We start from the raw sequence: 18,731 nt of genomic DNA, 5'->3' as shown, positions 1-18,731 counted from the left end.
AAGGACCCCACCGTTGCAGTTCAGTTCCTCCTTTCTTATTTGAAAGGGCTTTAGTTGTTCAGACATTCCCTGGTAATGCCAGCTACAAAGAACCAGATGCTTAACTCTGAACAATATTAGATCCTTTGGAGTCCAGTATTTGATCTGTTGCTAAGATACGGGTAGTGTGTAGAGGAAGTTCAAGGCAAGAACAATTTCTACTGGCACTGGCGGGAGAGGTGTACTTTGTGTTGTTGGGAGATGGCTCAAGGCATCTGCATTTGATATTTGCGTCCCCGATCTGCTGGAAAGTAAATTCATAAGTGGACGTCAATATCCTCACAGACGCTATTGGAGGGATGGCTTTATCTTCTCAAAATAAACCTAGCACGGGTTTATGATCAGCAATTACAGTGAACGTCCGTAAACATATTGTTGGAATTTATTTATCCCAAAGATGACAGTCAACCCCTCTTTCTCAATCTGTGATTATGCCTTTTCTGCATCAGTTAGGGTCCAAGAAGAATAGCCAATGGGCCTTCCTAACTCCTCCTCCATTTCATGTGACAAGTCGGCTCCAATTCATTAAGGACATGCATCACAAGTGAGAATGGTTTCTTTGGAAGGGTCGAAATGGATTAAAAGGCAGGGTGACTGCCGGGCGTGCTTCACTTGTTTGAAAGCTTCATTTTGTGTGTCTTCCAGTACCAGCTCTTGTTTTTTTAACAATGTATGCCGAGGTGCCAATATCAGGACAAATTTGGAATAAACCTTCCAGGAAAAGATGTAACTCTGACACATTCTTTGCGGCTAGTGCTTCTTTAATGAAGCCAACTTTATTTTCCGTCAGGTGCAACCCTTGTACATCTACTAAAAACCCTAAATAAGTCACTTAATTTGCCTTCACAGTGCATTTTCTCTCTTTAATCTTGCTGCAGATTCATGGCACCTTTTTAAAACCTCCAATCATCCCAAGTAACAACTACCTTGGGTAAATCTTGTAATACGCTCTCCATTGTGTGTTGAGATATTGCACAAGCCACTGATGCTCCAAATGGCAGTTTGATGTATTGGTATAGGCCCTTATGTGTGTTGATAGTGGCAATCTCTGGATGCCTAAGCTCCAGCTGCTGGTATGCACAACGCATGTCTAACTTAGTGTAAGTTAGACCTTCAGCTAGTTTGACAAACAGGTCCTCTATTTTAGGTATAGGATACCTCTCCAATTGTGCTATCTGGCTTAAGTATCAGCACACTAGGAACTGCCCTCTCCGCGATCTGCGCAGGCTTGATAACGCCCAAATCTTCTAATCTATTAAATTCAGTTTCCACCTTCTCATGCAGGGAATAAGGCATGGGTCTTGGTCTGTAAAATTTTGGTGTAGCCTCTGGACGTATACAAATTTTGGCTTTCAAGCTTTGTATTTTGCCTAGTTCTACTCAAAATACCTCCTGATATCTCCGGAGGACCTTATGTAGGTCCCCTTCATTAATTTTGAAAATTTCTAGCCAATTCAATTTTATTTCCTGCAGCCGATATCATCCCATCAAGCTTTGGCCCTTGACCCTCAACGATAATTGGCAGACTGTTGCCTTTCACTGACAGATGCTGTAGTTGTTCCCAAAATGCATATAGCCTCCCACGTATACGTCAGTGGCCTGGATGATGTATTTTATAATCTCAGGGGTTTAACCCTTCCTCTGTTAACAATAAACGTCTTCTCCCACTACTGAGGCAGAGGCTCCTGTGTCGAAGTACAATTTGAGCAGACAGCTGTTAACCTTCAATACGATCATGATGGAAGCCACTTTGCCTACAGTAATAGTATTTAACCTGTATGCATCTGATTCTTCTTCTAAAATACTCTCTACGCTGTGCACTGAAGCTGATATTTTTTTTCTCACGCTGGGAAGGTCCTGTATAGACTTCTTGTATGTTTCTTATATACCCCTTCCTGCCACAGGCATAACATACAACGTCCCTAAACCTATGCTTCTCCTGGGGCCAGCTCCCCCAGACCGATAAAATTCTTCATGGTTCTTGGTTTGCACACTGAATCTTCTATGCCTCTGCACACACTCTCGTTCTGTACTTCTTGGTTGGTTAAACTCTGCGCCCACATTCCTGGCACTACTGCAGGCAGTTCCCCATCAAATTTGGTGGACCTCGCCAGCTTTGAAGTTCCATCGTGCCTTCTTCTGCACTTTCCATAGCAAGGACAACATCCAACAACTTCTTTAGGATTATTTCTGTTTCTGCCAACAGTTTTTCTGTATGGCAGTATTATTCACCCCACACAGTAGCCAGTCTCAATATCTTATTGAGGACAGACCCAAATTCACAATGTTCGACCATTTGCCTCAACCTTGCCACAAAAGCTATTATCACCTCCCTGGGGGCTCTTGCCAATGAATTTAAATTATATCTCTGCATAGTCACCTAGGACTTTGGGTGATAATGCCTTTTCCCTATTTCTATGAGTTCTTTGAAGGTTTTGGTATCAGAGGCATCCAGTCAAGTCAAGCTCCTTGTCAACTTGTATGTTTGGGCACCACAGGCTGTTAACAGTATTACCCTCACTTCTCCTCCCCTATATTTCTATTGCTTTGAAGAAATATCACAGGCTTTCAACGTATTGAACCCAATCTTCTGAATTAGGCTCAAATTGTGCAAGCTTTCCGAATAGAGGCACTATGACAATTCACTAAATGCTGAATAGACACACTTCCAAAGTCTTGTAAACGAGTTCTGCTCTGCCATTCTCCGTGGCAAATGAAAAACACTCCGTTGATCCTCGTTGCCATATGTAACAACTTGGAGAACTTTCTGTGCAGAGAAAATGATAATGCTACCGATGACTTGAACTCCACTTTCCAGACTGGCTAGGAAAACCCAAGCTCAGCACAGGATTCGGGATCTCTGCCCCGATTGGCTGAACAGGTCACATGACCCTCGAGAACCCACCCCTAAAAGGAGCACACTACCACAGTTTCATTGCTATTTTCACATATGGTGCTTTTAATGAAATATACTGCTCTGGTGATGTTCCAATATCGATGTGCAGCGGGTTTCTCCGAACATCTGGGCTCTGCACTGTTAAGTAATGTTTCTTTCCTGGTTCACTCCCAAGTTCTGTGTCACGTTTATGACATATTATAAATAGGATGTTGTATATTATGCCCACACCTGTTTCTAACCTCAGATGGCATACTAAGGAGTTTGGTGTTTTGAGCAGATATTCTCATACCAAAAATCCACTTTGGCACTGGTCATCCTATTCTGAAGCATCTTGGGATGCTGTTACATTAAATGCATTATACAAATGCTCCTTGTTGTTAGAGTTAGGAACATGATTATATCGTTCAGCCACTTGAACGTTCTCTGTCGTTCAGTTACACCATGGCTGATCACCTCAACTTCATTTACCTGCTTTAGCTCCATATCCATTGATAACTTGAGTAAATTTATATTTAAAAAGTGTAATACCACTGCCAATGCCTTTTGTTAAATCCCTCTGCTTGATAGAGCACAGAAAGAAGTCTTGCAGAGATTCTTGCTACTTGGAGAGAGATGCTTGCAAAGAGATTGATTTGTATATGCCAGACCCCGAATTATTTTATGTGAAGTCCTTTTACAAAGGGATCTTAGTGTCCCAGTACATCAGTCACTAAAAGCAAGAACGCAGGTACCGCGAGTAGTTAGAAAAGCAAATGTTGTTTTGACCTTCATCATTGCATGGGACCTGAGTACATGAACAAGGATGTCTTACTGCAGCTGGATAGGGTCTTGGTGAGACCACACCTAGCTAATGTGGCAGCTTTGGTCTCCTTACCTGGGTATACTTGTCATAGAGGGAGTGCAACAAAGGTTCACCAGAATAATTCCCGGGATGACGGGATTGTTGTATGAGGAGCGGTTGGCTTAACTGGGCCTGGTGTTTAGACAAATGAGAGCGGACAACATTGAAACGTATAAAGTTATGACAGGACTGGGATCACAGGCGCAGGAAACAGATGAGGTCGTTTAGGACTGAGATGAGGAGAAAATTCTTCACTCCGAGAATGGTGAACCTATGGAATGGAATTTTCTACCACAGGGCTGTTTGAGGTCATGTCACTGAATATGTTTAAGAAGGAAATAGATTTATAGGCTAACAGTGTTAAAGGGTATTGGGTGTATTGGAAGGGTGGTGTTGAGATAGAGGGTCAGCCATGATCATATTGAATGGTGGCGCAAGCTTGTAGATCCGAATGACCTACCCCGTTCATATTTTCTGTTTCTATAAATGCATAGTTTTTTTGAGAACTGGTCCGAAGTGACCAGCTGCTAGACAGCATTTAATTGTTAAGTGCTGTTCTATGCATCACGCTGGATATACCAATGGCATTACAGTGCCTTTGTAAAGTCACCTATTGTAAGTGTCCTGACAGTAGTAATAAAAACATGTGAAAGACCCGAGGCTGAGTTTGATCTTGTTACAACTGTAGAAGTAGCATTTAGTGCACATGTATTACAATGCCTGCAGTGTTAAGCTTACAACACCCTGGACAGCTTCCTGCTCTAAGATGGAGCTGATCTAGAAAAACAAATAGAAGGAGTGGGTCTACTGGGTTAGAGTGGGGTGCTGACTTTCCCAAGGGGAGTGGGGAAGGTGGTGGGGAGCAAGACAGAATCGAGTAGACCACAGCTGGCAACAATCAATCGACCAGAGCAGCATTTGGCACTCAGTGCAAAGAAGAAGCATGGCAAGGGTTCGGCTGAGGGGCAGCGAGAGCTTAGGAGGGGGTGTGGACAGTGAGGGCTCAGGAGAGGGGGCGGCACAGGCTCAGGAGGGGGACAACGAAGGCTCAGGAGAGGGGGGCGACAGGCTTGGGGGTGCGACATGGGCTCGGGAGAAGACAGTGAGGGCTCGGGCCGGGGACAATGAGGGCTCAGGAGGTCGGGTTGACAGGCCCAGGAGGGGGTGACGTGAGCTTGGGAGGGACGGTGTGGGCTTGGGAAAAGACGCAAAGGCTTGGAAATGGGCAGTTAGGGCTAGGGAAAGGAGAGTGGGGGTTTCGGGAATGCGGCGATGAAGGCTTGGGAGCAACAATGTGAGGGCTAGGGAACAACAATATGAGGGCACTGGAGTGGTGGCAAGACAGCAGTAGACCGGATGATGAGTCCTCAAACTGCAAGCAGTGAGAGTCAGGTGGTGTAACTTAACCAGAGTTGGAGAGAGGGCCAAGTATGTAGCCAGCAATTGCCAGTGTGTGATAACATCACCACTTGCAAGTACAAACCCATGTCTTGAGCAGTGGGAGAAACTTCACATGCACCAGGTGATGTGGTGAGAGACAAGCATGTACGCACAGAGACGCCTGTCGATCAATGTCTGGAGCTGTAGTAATGATCGTGTTGCTCGGGTGTGAGTTGTGGCTTTTAAGTTGTTGATTCTGGGGTATACAGTGGCTCTAATAGTTGGCATGTTAACACTGTGTGGTATTCAACATGAATGGATGCATGTGTGGAGAGGCAACATTTCGAATGAAAGTTGATGGGGAAGATGAGGCTGATCACTGGAGGCACCAGTGGGGTTTCAGAAATGGATTGTTATGCTTGCTGATCTTCTGCTGTAGTCAAAAGACCCATCAGATTAAGGAAAGGGATTTACACAAATTGCCAAATAAATCCTTGAAAAGAGGAGAGGCATCCTAAAATTTATACCTTACTAATAAGCACCGATCCAGGACTTTCAGGGATCCCAACAGCTTCGTAATGCATACAAAAAATTTATTTAAAACATTTATTCGTTAGAATCATACTAATGCCTGAAAGTTAATGTGAACTAGAGGGCAGCACGTGAGCACAAGTGGCTAACACTGTGGCTTCACAGTGCTAGGGTCCCAGGTTCGATTCCCTGCTGGGTCACTGTCTGTCTGGAGTCTGCATATTCTCCCCGTGTTTGCGTGGGTTTCCTCCGGGTGCTCCGGTTTCCTCCCACAGTCCAAAGATGTGCAGGTTAAGTGGGTTGGCCATGATAAATTGCCTTTAGTGACCAAGGAAAAAGGGTAGGAGGGGTTATTGGGTTACGGGGATAGGATGGATGTGAGGTGCAGACTCGATGGGCCGAATGACCTCCTTCTGCACTGTATATTCTATGTTTTCTGTAGAGCCATAACCAGAAGTTTAAGTATGAAAATCATGTCTCTGGTGAATGCCAATGTTTTAAAATATGGTTATTCATCCTACCTTGATGTGACATGTTAGGAGCTACATGACGTCACTGTATATTGCTATCACTATAAAGAGGACTTGGATAGAAACATGCACGGTTTAGCACACGGCTAAATCGCTGGCTTTGAGCAGACCAAGGCAGGCCAGCAGCACGGTTCAATTCCCGTACCAGCCTCCCCGAATAGGTGCCGGAATGTGGCGACTAGGGGCTTTTCACAGTAACTTCATTTGAAGCCTACTTGTGACAATAAGCGATTTTCATTTTTTCATTTCACTGTCATGCATTGCCTGTTCCCTTCTCGTCTGAATGCTATGTTGTCACTCCTTGAGAATACTTTGTTCTTAAGTCAGATATTAGGAGTGGAAAGATTTGAGATAGAATGGTTCATGAGTTCAGCTGCCTCCCACTGGATTGCTTGTTGTAAGGAATGAGTACAATGTGTGGGCTTAACCAGTAATTATTGCAAAAGAGGGTCATAACTTTGGCTTCTCGAAGTTGTTGGTTTGACTGTTTAAAGACAAAACAAAAGTAGACACAGCAATTCGTAATCTGAGCTGTTCTTTGCAGAGGGAATGTTAAATACAGGCTATGGCATTTCTGGGCATGCTGGGGTGGGGCATGGAAAATTTAATTACCTCTGTCCCCAGGCTGATTGGCCAGACAGCATTGATAAGATCTAGGATTAGGCAACCACTTCGTTCATCTGCTATATCTGGATGAATTGAGGAATAAGAATGATCTACTGACCTTGAGGAAGAAAAGTAATAGAATCGTACAGGACAGCCCTTTATGCCTGTGTTGGCTCTCTGGAGCTGTTCAATTAGTCCCACTGTCCTATTATTTCCCTATAGCACTCAAAATATTTATCCAACATATACACAAATATATATCCAACTCGCTTTTGAAAAGATCAAGAAAATATAAAGGATCCTCTGCTTCTGGCTCCTATTGGTTTCCCAGTGTAATTCCAGGGGCACACAAGCTTTTGTGGTTTCCCATTGTAATTCCAGTGAGACAAACTGGTGGAAGCCATTGAAAACATGTGGGTCTGTTTGTGCTTGGTCTCCACCATTTCGGGGGCACCTAGGTACACTTGGCACTTTGCCGACCAGATGCGTATAGGGTGCGCATCATCAGGAGGATAGAGCAAGGTGGAGTCTCCATTTCCCTGACTAACATGCTGCCCAGCATAGGACTGGCATTCCATACAACAAATGAGAAGAGGCATGCTGACCTCTGCATGGCACATATTGGATCTGACTGAAGGGAATCTTTGGGGTGGGATCAGTGGGGGAAGTACAGGCCAGGGAAGCAGAAGAAAGATTAGTTATTTATCCAGTCCTGGGTGAATGGAAATTACTTCCAATTAAATATCATTACAACTGAACCCATTGTTTTTGACCCCACTCCAAACTCCGTTACTCGGTTTCTAGCTGCTGACTTATTTGTTCCCATTGTCAACAGTCTGAGATTAAGTCCCTCTATGAACAACCTTGGTGTCACATTTGGTCTTGAGATGAGAAGTCCCCCCCCTGGACTACCCCTCTAATACCCTCCAGGATAACTGCGTTCCTCCAATACTGGTTCCTTGTGCACTCTCCATTATAATTGCTCCATCATTGGTAGCTATTCCGTTACCTCGGTCCCAAGTTCTGGAATACCCTCCCTAAACCTCTTTACCTCTCTTCCTTTAAACACTTTTTTAAAAAATCCACCTCTGACCAAGCTTTTGGTCATCTCACCTAATGGGTGGAATTAAATGGAAAAATTTCAAAGTTCATTTGTGGTGGGTTTTGCAGGGAGATCCCCACCACTATCAAATGTCACTTAATCACTTTTTTTGGACCATGGGGGCTTCCCTCTTTGGGCCCCCCACATCCCCTACCAGGCCACCTCCCTCCAGGAACCCCACCCGTCATTCCCACCCCCGACAGTGCCATGGTGGCAGTGCCAAGGTGCCAACTGGACAATGTCAAAGTGCCTACTTTCCAGGGGGAAGGCCGTTGGCCACCCTACACTCCCTGACCACCCAGGGTCTTCCAATGGCCTGGGTGCTCCCCCAAGGTGATGTTCTGCCTGGCCCAGGTTTCTGTGGACTAGTACTGAACAGCGCCCGACCGCAGCCTTGTTGGGGAGGCTGGTAGATCCCGGATAAGCATGCCTTATTAGATTTAAAACCTACTTAAGCGTGCGCCATTTGGTCATGCCCCCTTTGGGAAGGATTCTGATTTTGATGCCTTGTGGGACTTGGGTATATTCCGCGAGGCGTAAAGGCTGCCGGTAAACCTGCGGGAGGCCTCTCATGGGATTTACCAGCCGTGTTACACTCTTGCTCAGTGCAGTGTGGCTCGGTGTCATACTTTGGTTTATAACATTCCTTGGAACTGCCTTGCAATGTTGTATTCTGCTATTCATGGTACATAAATATAAAATGTTGTTGAAATATTATTGACAAATATTATTCAGCCCCCCTACATGGGGGACAAGAGGGAATGGGTGGGGCCTTGTTAATCCCCGACTGATGACAAGTTGGTGCCAGGTTGCATGAGGAAGGCTTGCACTAGCGATGAACTTTGTCATCTTGTGGATGCCTGTGAGTTTCCATTGACCCTCTTAAACACTGGTGAAATTGATGCTTAAGGAAACTGACATTGTTGTGTTCTGAGGATTTTGTCTCAAAAATGTAAACAGTTATTTTAGCTAAGCTGTTTGAATTCATTACAACCTGATAATTACTGATTTTTGTATTGCAGGCTAGCAGAGATGGAAAACAGAAATGGATCTTACTTGAATGACAGCATCTCACCCAATGAAAGCATGTATGTATTAGAATGAATTTCAGTAACAGTGTCTATTTCGTGATGGGGTATAAATACCATGTGAGAGTCAATTATTTTCAGAAAACCAAATATAAGTGATATAACCAGAGTACATTATTTAATTCCATGTGGATTTTCATCTCCAGATTTAATCAGCCCCCTGGAATTGTATTTTAGCACATAATTTTGTATATTAAGAAAGCCACAAGATACATTTGTTGTTGGAATGTAGTGGCCAGTCCAAATGAATGGATTTTCCCGTTGCTTCAACAGATCCATGTTCAGCAGGTTTAAAAAAAAGAGATTGGTTTACAGTCTAAGTTGGTGCCATCTCATGTGTGACATTAGGTCAAGTCTTGATTTGTATAGCCTATTGCAAAATACTGCATATAAAGTCAGAGTTGGAGTGATCGATGAAGGTATTGACTTTGCACCACACTCTTGACACTGTCCTCCTCAGATGTCAAAATCACTTGATAATAGAGACTTCTCCATTTGGATCTGTCCACGGTTGTCTTTCCCCCATGTATTGGAACCCAGCTTGCAAGCCCTGCAGTCGGCTTTCAGATTTATATCTACGTTTGGGACGCCCTATGGTGCTGGTCCTCATGCTTAACTGGCTGTAGATTATTGCCTTCGGTACCTGGGAATCGTGAATGTGAACCACATGACCGACACAGCAAAGCTGATCACTGATGAGTCTGTTTTCGGTGTCAGGTATGCAGCGCTTTATAAGAGCCTCACTGTTGGGAAATTGTCGTGCCACATCACTAAGGGTGGAATGCGTCTGGTTGTTTTACATGATGCTGATAGGTTACCAAAGTCTCACACATAATGAGGTTTAAGAAGGATCGGTGTGATGATGAGAATGGAGTTGTTCTTCATCCACAAGAAGTGCCATATGATCAGCATCTCAAATAGCATCTCCTAATCAAACCTCTACTGCCCGGCATCCTGTGCTAATCTTTGTTTCTCACTGTAGGCAGCAGGGTGAAGGTGGGGGTTTGCTGCCTCAAAACCAGACAGCTCTGCTAGGTTGGGCTTGTCAGCCTTAACTGTCTGTCCATCTAGGAGAAAGTAACTAATCTAAATATTGGGTAGAGTTCCATTATGCTGGATCTCTGCTAACTTCTTGCCGCAATGTCTAGCAGACTCATGTTGCACTACTTGTATTTGGACAGATATATGCAAATGAAGCAAAAATGTTATCAAAAGGCACATTTTCCGTCTTTTTGCTGTTTTACCTTCTCACCCTAAATAATATGAGCATTTAAGGTATATGGTCAATAGGGGCAGAAGATTTAGAGAGATGAATTATAGCATCCATTCTGAGTTTATTTCTTTTTTTAAAACAAAATATTTTATTCCAAACACAATCAGTAACATACACATGATTCCAAACAATTTGTCAATTTTTCCCCCTAGACTATCCCAACACCTCCCTCAACCCCACCTGCTGGCAATGAATAAATCCTCAAATAAGTGAAGAACGAGCCTCCATCTTACACAGAACCCCTCTTCCGACCCCCTGAGAGCAAATTTGATCATCTCCAGTTTTAAAAATTCATATAAATCTCTGAGCCAAAGGGAGACCCCCGGTCGTACTGCCGACCTCCAACTCAGTAGGATTTGCTGCCGGGGACTTCCGATGGTCAATGTCAGTGGTTGCATGAAAGGTGGCTCTCGTCGAAGGACATCGACTGAGGTGTTTTATCGCTACAAATGGGCACCAAAAGTACAGAAACCCCACCTCCCAACCAACCCCTCATCAATTGCACTGCCAACCAGGATGGGAAAGGGTCAGCTGCCCAGCCGAAAAGCCAGTGAGACGAGGTGAGGGAAGCCTCGGCCTCGGAACAAGGTATCACGTGTGGAGGTGCAGAACTGGTGAGGCTGGACCCCCCCCAGAACTCCCAGTGCAGACCTGGACACTGATGGACCAATTGATGTGCTTCATTACCTCCAAGTTCCAAACACACAAGGAGGAGATGTAAAATGGTAACCTGAAGGTTGCGACAGCCCCACGAAGAAGGCATTGGACAAAATGGAGCGGAGACTAGAGGTCTAGGAGACGACCACAAGGAACCTCGAAAAAGCCGCCGTGCACCAAGGGGATTGGATTTCAGCACTCAAAGCCGAGGTGATGAGGTTGGTCAAGACCCAAAAGGGGCTGAAAGGCAAGGTCCGTGACCAAGAAAACAGTTGGTGGTCATCTTGAATGGCCTGTGAGCAAGGGCAGGCTCAGATGAACAGGGCCAGGACCGCTGGATGAGTACAGGAGGTTGGTGGGGCGGGGGGTAGCCTTCTCCCATCTCCCATTTGGATGGTGACTTGGGCCGTGAGTGGCCTCAATGGGCCGGTGAAAATATCCAGAGTCCTCGCCCATCTTTAGAGCCTTGAAGGAGACACACCTAAGAGAGAGGGACTGACTGCAGGTAAGGAAGGGCTGGGTGGGACAACCATTCCATACATGTTTCAAACTTTAGTAAACAGGACAGTTTCATTCACGGTGATGAGCACACTGACGGTCTCAGAGAGCCATTTGTAATGGTGAGCAGGACCCTGGAAGGAGTCCCAGTAGTCTTGGTATATGTTTATGCCCAAACTGGGATGATGCAGGGTTCATTCAAAAGACAATGTCCGAGATCCACGTCCTCAGCACCCACCGACTCATGGGGGTGACTGTGTACAGAACCCGAAAATGGACAGATCCAACCCCTGGACAGGAACCACGCTAGGGCTGGCACGGGAATTAAACGCTTTTATGGAGCAGATGGAGGGGTGGACCCGTGGAGATTCAATCACCTGAGAGAAAGAGAATTCTCTCTTCTCACATGTGCACAAGGCCTCTCGCGTATAGATTCTTTGTCATAGGGAAAACGGTGCTTCCAGGGGTAACAAACGCTGAATACTCCGTGATTGTAATCTCGAACCACACTACATCTATGTCAGGTTGGTGACGGGCTGGGTCCAACGCCCTCATGGAGGCTGGATACAGCTCTCCTCGTCAATAAGGAATTCTGCACGAAGATATCCCAAGCCATCAACGGTTACATAACCTGCAACCAGAATGGGGAGTTCTCAACCTCCACGTTCTGGGAGGCACTGATCAAGGGGAAAATCATACCTTGTAGGGCTCTTGGGGACAGGAAAGAAAGGGCTGATCGACTCCATACTGAAGGTGGATCAACGGTATTCCAGCTCTAACCGTGGAACTGCTGGTGGAGGGATAAAGGATGCAGATGGAATTTGACCTGCTCTCCACGAGGAAAACAGTCCACCAGCTCTGCCAGGCCGGGGGGGGGGGGGGGGGGGCATTTTATGAACATGGAAACAAAGTCAGCCACATGCTGGCGCACCAACTGAGAAAACAAGTTGCTGCAAAAGAGGTAGCATAAGTCGGGGACAGAAATGGCGGGGTGGTGATAGACCCAACCAAGGTGAACAAGACCGTTACAAACTTTTACCGGGGTCTGTACAACCCCAAACCCCCAGAGGGAGACTCGGAGATGAAACAGTTCCTCAACAGACTGGATATACCAGTGGTGGAGAAGGACAGGAAACAAAGGCTGGAAGCACTACTATAGCTGGGCAAAATCATTGAATGCATTAATTCCATGCAGTCAAGAAAAGTATCACGACAGGATAGGTTCCCGGAAGACACTTACAAGAAATTTGTGGCAGCACTTGCCCCGTACCTGCAGGAGGTGTTTAATGACGCAGTGTCGAAGAAGGCCCTGCCGCCCATGGCCTCAATCTCATTGATCCCTAAAAAGGACAAAAACAAAATAGGTGTGGATCATACAGACACATCTCTCTCTTCAACACTGATGTAAATATTTAACCCTGGAGAGCTACCTGCCAAAAGTGATCGGAGAAGATCAGACTGGGTTTGTTGAGGGCAGGCAGCTAACAATGAACATCAGATGCCTGCTGAACGTAATAATGACCCAATCGGGACAGAAGATACCAAAGATGTGGAGGTACCTCATGGAGATACTTGAACGGTTTGTGTTTGGAACAGGATTCACCGTGTGGGTGAAGCTCCTAAACAGCGCTCCCATGGCGAACCTGCGGACAAATGCCACCAGCTCCGAGTATTTCCGGCTGCATAGGGGAACGACAGGGGTGGATGTCCATTATTCCCACTCCTGTTTGCACTGGCAATCGAGCCACTGGCCATCACCCTCAGATTGGCACAGTGGTGGACGGGCATTCGCAGAGGGGATAGGGAGCACAGAGTTTCGCTCTGTGCAGATGACCTGCTCCTTGAAGTATCAAATACCCTGGCCAGCTGGGAAAGAGCTCAGGGAGTTTGGTGCCTTCTCAGGTTACAAACTCAACCTGGGGAAGAGCAAAATCTTCCGATGAACTCCCAAGAGGGAGGAGTGGAGCTGGAAGAGCTGCCATTTAAAGTGACCCGAACTAAGTTCAGGTACCTAGGGATACACGTGACCCAAACTGGACGAGGATCCACAAGTGGACCTTCTCCAGCCTTTGGAGCAGGTGAAGAGGGACCTGCAAAGATGGGTCTAGGTTCCTCTTCGTATTCAGATCACTCCTGATATTCATCCCCAATTCCTTCTTCACCAGGGTTGACAAACTAATCATGGCCTTTGTCTTTGGGAGGAGGGGATTCCCCAGGATTCGGAAGACCATCTTACAGCGAGGCTGACACGTGGGAGGCCTGGCACACCCCAATCTCCTATTCTACTGCGGCAAATGCAGAGAGGGTGAGAGTGTGGCTGAGGGAACCGGAGGTGGACTGGGCCCAAATGGAGGAAGCCTCCTGCACAAGGGCGTGTCTCCAGGTGCTGGCCACCGTGACACTCCTGGTACCCCCCCCCCCCCCCCCCGTGCATACACTCCAGGAGCCTGGGGGAGTGGCCACACTAAAGACATGGAACCATTCAGGCGCCATCTCAAGCTTGATGGTACGTCTGCAACAGCCATAGGTTCACACTGGTGAAGATAGACACCACGTTTGGGATGGGCAGTGGAGGCAGAGGGGTAGCGACAGTGAAGAACCTGTATGTGGGCAGTAGACTTGCGAACCTGCGGGATCTCTTGGAGAAGCTTCAAGTCCCAAAAGGGAACGAGTGCTTTTATCTGCAGCTGCACAACTTCCACCGCAAGGAGTCAAAAACGTTTCTCCAGCTACCCTGACACACACTTTTGGACACGCCATGGTCGCCACTGGAAGTCCCAAGAGCAACTCCTTATGTGCAAAATCCCGGATCAGAAAATATTGGAATTCGCTCCCCCTTGGAAACGCAAACTTATCCTGCAATTCCTCCATTCTACCCAGCTAGAGGCCGTCTCCACATCATTGAGATGATAACCTCCAGCACTCCACCCCTTGACAGGGCCTCAAATACCTCATTAATTTTTCCGGCATTGTCACCACCCTCCTCTTGCCTCCCTCACCTGCGTAATCTCCCATGCAGCCACCTGCCGCCTTAACTGATAAGCCAGCAGCCGACTAGCCTTCTCCCCATACTTGCACTGAATCCCCCTTGAGCGACAAAACTGATCCACTGCCTCCCCTGTTGTTGACAGGTCAAACTGCCCCAGCAGTTTTTCTTTTCTACCAACGGCTCCCCAGTCGGGGCCCCCGAGTATCTCAGATCCATGTCTACAATAGCATTCGCCAACCTCTGCATCTCGTCCCTCTCAACCTTATTCCTTTGGGCCTTATAAGAAATAACCTCCCCCCGGACCACTGCCTTCAATGTCTTCCGGAATGTGGATAAGGAAACATCCCCTTTCTGAAACTCCAAATAGTTCTTTCTCGACAATACCAGCAGCTTGCAGAACTTTTTATCTGCCAGGAGTGTCGCATCCAACCTCCACCATGGTCTCTGGGTTCACAGAATCACAAAAACATACAGTGCAGAAAAGGCCCTTCGGCCCATCGCGTCTGTACCGCCGCATGAAAGGTAACTGATCTACCAATCCTAATCCCATTTTCCAGCACTTGGCCCATAGCCTTGAATGTTATGTATGCCAAGTGCACATCCAGGTATTTATTAAAGGATGTGATGCAACCTGTCTCTACCACCTTCCCAGGCAGTGCGTTCCAGACCGTCACCACCCTCTGGATAAAAAGGTTTTTCCTCAAATTCCCCCTGAACCACCCGCCCCACACCTTCAACTTGTGTCCTCTCATAACCGACCCTCCAACTAAGGGGAACAGCTATTCCCTGTCCATTACCCTCATAATCTCGCACACCTCGACCAGGTTGCCCCTCTGTCTTCTCTGCTCCAGCAAAACAACCCAAGCCTATCAAACCTCTCTTCATAACTTAAATGTTCCATCCCAGACAACATCCTGGTGACATGACTCTGCAAACCCTCCAGTGCAATCACATCCTTCCTATAATGTGGTGACCAGAATTGCACACACTACTCCAGCTGTGGCTTCACCAATGTCCACAAAATGCGGCGCATGATCCAAAATTACTATCCCTAGCCCCAAGTTAATGGTCCGGTCGGGGATGGCAAAGTAGCTGTGGGTATTTATAATCCGTTCGGGGGTGGATCCGTGGAGGTCTAGGCATCCACCCCCATGACACCCGACAGCACCGACTTCCCCACCACAAAAAAATCAATATGGGAATATACCCAATGCACATGGGAGAAGAAGAAATACTCCCTTACTCTCGGATGCCTAAACCTCCACGGATCCACCCTGCTATCTGATCCATAAATACCATAGCTCCTTTGCCATCCCCGACCTGACTAGACCTATCCACCCTGGGGTCCAACACACAATTAATATCACCCCTCATTGTCAGCTGATGTGAATCCACGTCCAGATGGACGCTAACAGCTTTTTAACAAAGATACATTGTACCAATTGGCGCATTATATATTAACTAAGATAATCAATGCCCCTGCCAGGACACCACTCACCATCACAAACCTCCTCCCCCCCACATCTCCCAGGCCACCAAAATGCCACTTTTTACTAAACAGGATCGCAACCACCCTCGACTTGGAGTCAAACCCTGAATGGAACCTTTGGCCCACCCATCCCTTCCTTAACCGTGCTCCTGGTCCTTCACCCGCAGATGTGCCTGGTGAAGGAAAAGTACATCTGCCCGCACGAACAGCTGCAATCATTTAATTGGACCATTTAGACCTCGCATGTTCCACCATACTATCCTTACCTGGGGCTTCTGACCTACCCCGATGCTAAGGTCTGCCATTCCCACCTAACACAGACCCCGCCTAACCATCTGACTCCCCTCTAGCTTGGGCCCACCCAAAATGGCCATCTCCTCCATCCTCTCCTAAACCCGACCAGAAATTAATCTGCGTCACCAGCCTCCTCCCCTCCCCCACCGACAACTGAGTTTATTTTAACACATTTTTGAAGCCTTTTCCCTCTAATGTAATCAGTTACTTTGATTTCTGCTTCTGTGCCCACCGCTCCACTACACAATTCAAATGATTCTCACATTGAGAATTCTTCTGTTGGTTTGTTGTTTGGAAGAAGAAGATGCAAAATTGTTTCATGACCATGAGACACATAGCATTGGTGGCACTAATCCCTCCATCCCAAAATACAGGCAAAGATGTGTATACCTGCAGTTGTTAGAGAATCAGTGCCCCAGCAGTTACCTTTAGCAAGTCATTGATATGTGTTTGCTAGAGCACAAAATGTCATAACTGAGAAGGACAATGAATGGTGTTATCAGAGGACACAAGAAGACAGAGTACCAGGATTCCCAAAGGCAAAGGAGTCATTGATTGTGTCCAGTAGGTCATTGTTAAATATTGTTTCCCAAAACAACAGGAAAGAGCTCTATTCAGTCTATATGAAACTTATTAGTCGGTGTAGCAAGTGAATACGCAGCATCTAGATCACTAGGCTTGTCAACTTAAGTGGTAATGCTTTCAGACCTCCAACCAGCAACATCTCTCTCCCCATGGGCCACCAAGTGCTAATGTTAATCATTCATGCTCTGCTTGTGACCCATTGCAGCCCTTTTCTGTTCAATTTTAATCTCCTCATGCTAAGCTTGTAATCATGAGTGGCTCTGTGTGCTTCTAAATGTTGACTAGGTTAGACACCTTGGAACCTATCTCCACCTCTTCTGGCATAAGTGAAACAAAAAAAACTTAGGCTTCAGGATGCTTGAAACTGTCTCACAGCCACTGCAATATTTTGAACTGTAGGATAGAGGGAAATGGGCAACACGGTAGCACAGTGGTTAGCACTGTTGCTTCACAGCGCCAGGGTCCCAGGTTCAATTCCCGGCTTGGGTCACTCTCTGTGCGGAGTCTGCATGTTCTCCCTATGTCTGCGTGAGTTTCCTCCGGATGCTCCGGTTTCCTCCCACAAGTCCCGAAAGACGTGCTTGTTAGGTGAATTGGACGCTCTGAATTCTCCTTCAGTGTCCCCGAACAGGCGCCAGAGTGTGGCGAGTAGGCAATTTTCACAGTAACTTCATTACAGTGTTAATATAAGACTACTTTTGGCACTAATAAAGATTATTATAAATGCAGCAGCCAATTTGCTCACAGCCATGTCCCAGCAAGGGCAAATAATGTTGATTGAAGGACTAATCCTCGCCACTACATCAGGGGCACTTCCTTACTTTTTGAACCATGGGATCTTTTATGCTAATATAAGAGAACAAATGGGGCCTCGATTTACAGTCTTAGTTGAAAGATGGCACCAACATCCAAAAGAATAATCTCTTCTTTCTCAGGACTGCAGTGATGTGTGTGAACTCGCACCTCACTGAGGTGAAATTGAGATTCTCAACTCTCTCTGGCGGTGTGCAGTGTTATATAAAATAATCAAACACACTTACTACCGTACAAATAATCGTAAACTACACTGTATTAGTTTTCGCACCTCCATTCTTGCAAAGCTCCTTGCAGAAGTACAGCAAGCATATGAAACACTTCGTATAAATTACAGTGTTAGTTTCTGTGATTGAATTCTGGGACTCGACCATCTAATGGTAATAATACCAGTGTTCCTGCTGCAGATAGTATTTAAAAGAGGAAGTATTTTTCAGACCACTGCACATAATGAAGAATGATATAGGATCGATAACTGTTTGGGGCAGCATTGCATGTCGAAGTTCAGATGATGCTGCTAATTAATTTGAGTTATCTTCTCTCATTTAGCGATACCATCAGAAATCTTCGATCTGTAGCCACCATACTAAGTACTCCAAACTCATGAGATTCGCAACTCACACAAACGGTGGCTATGATTGTTGGATTCCAATGATCCTTAGCTGTTTCATTAATAATCTTCTGCCCGTTATAAATTAGGATTATGGCGATTCACTGACAGTCTCAAAGGCAATGTAGCCGACAGCAGAGTCTGGACGACATGGGCTGATTTGTGGCAGGCAATGTTCGCGATACATAGGCACTCTCAAATGAGCACCATGAACAGAGAGAACTCAGTCATCCCCCCCTTGACTTTAAATGACATCACCATCATAGAGTCTGTCAACATCTTGATCTTGGGGCTCATCGCTGGCGAGAAGCTTAACTAGATCAGCCATAAAAACATCAAGAGAAAGGCAATGGGTGGCTCACCTAATGACTGCACAAAACTTCTCCATCTCCTTCGTGTCGCCTTATTGGCTGATGGAGACAGCCCCCAAAACAAAACTCAAAAACCCAACACCATTAAGAACAGATAAATCTGTTTTAGTTGGCACTTCTGTCACTACGTTCATCC

At 46.2% G+C, this 18,731-nt stretch overlaps 1 protein-coding gene across 12 annotated transcripts in view; it reads left to right on the top strand.

The window, feature by feature from the left end:
- dmd (dystrophin) overlaps nt 1–18,731 on the top strand; it is a 2,667,466-nt gene that overhangs the window by 2,567,472 nt on the left and 81,263 nt on the right. For all 12 annotated transcript variants that reach the window (XM_038802261.1, XM_038802266.1, XM_038802267.1 and 9 more), the window contains one exon: nt 8,951–9,016. In XM_038802261.1, coding sequence (XP_038658189.1) covers nt 8,951–9,016 — 66 coding nt within the window. The remainder of the gene's footprint in view (nt 1–8,950; nt 9,017–18,731) is intronic.

Source organism: Scyliorhinus canicula, chromosome 7 (genome assembly GCF_902713615.1).
Source record: "Scyliorhinus canicula chromosome 7, sScyCan1.1, whole genome shotgun sequence".
NCBI classification, from domain to species: Eukaryota; Metazoa; Chordata; class Chondrichthyes; order Carcharhiniformes; family Scyliorhinidae; genus Scyliorhinus; species Scyliorhinus canicula.
This window is presented reverse-complemented; position numbering and strand designations above follow the sequence as displayed.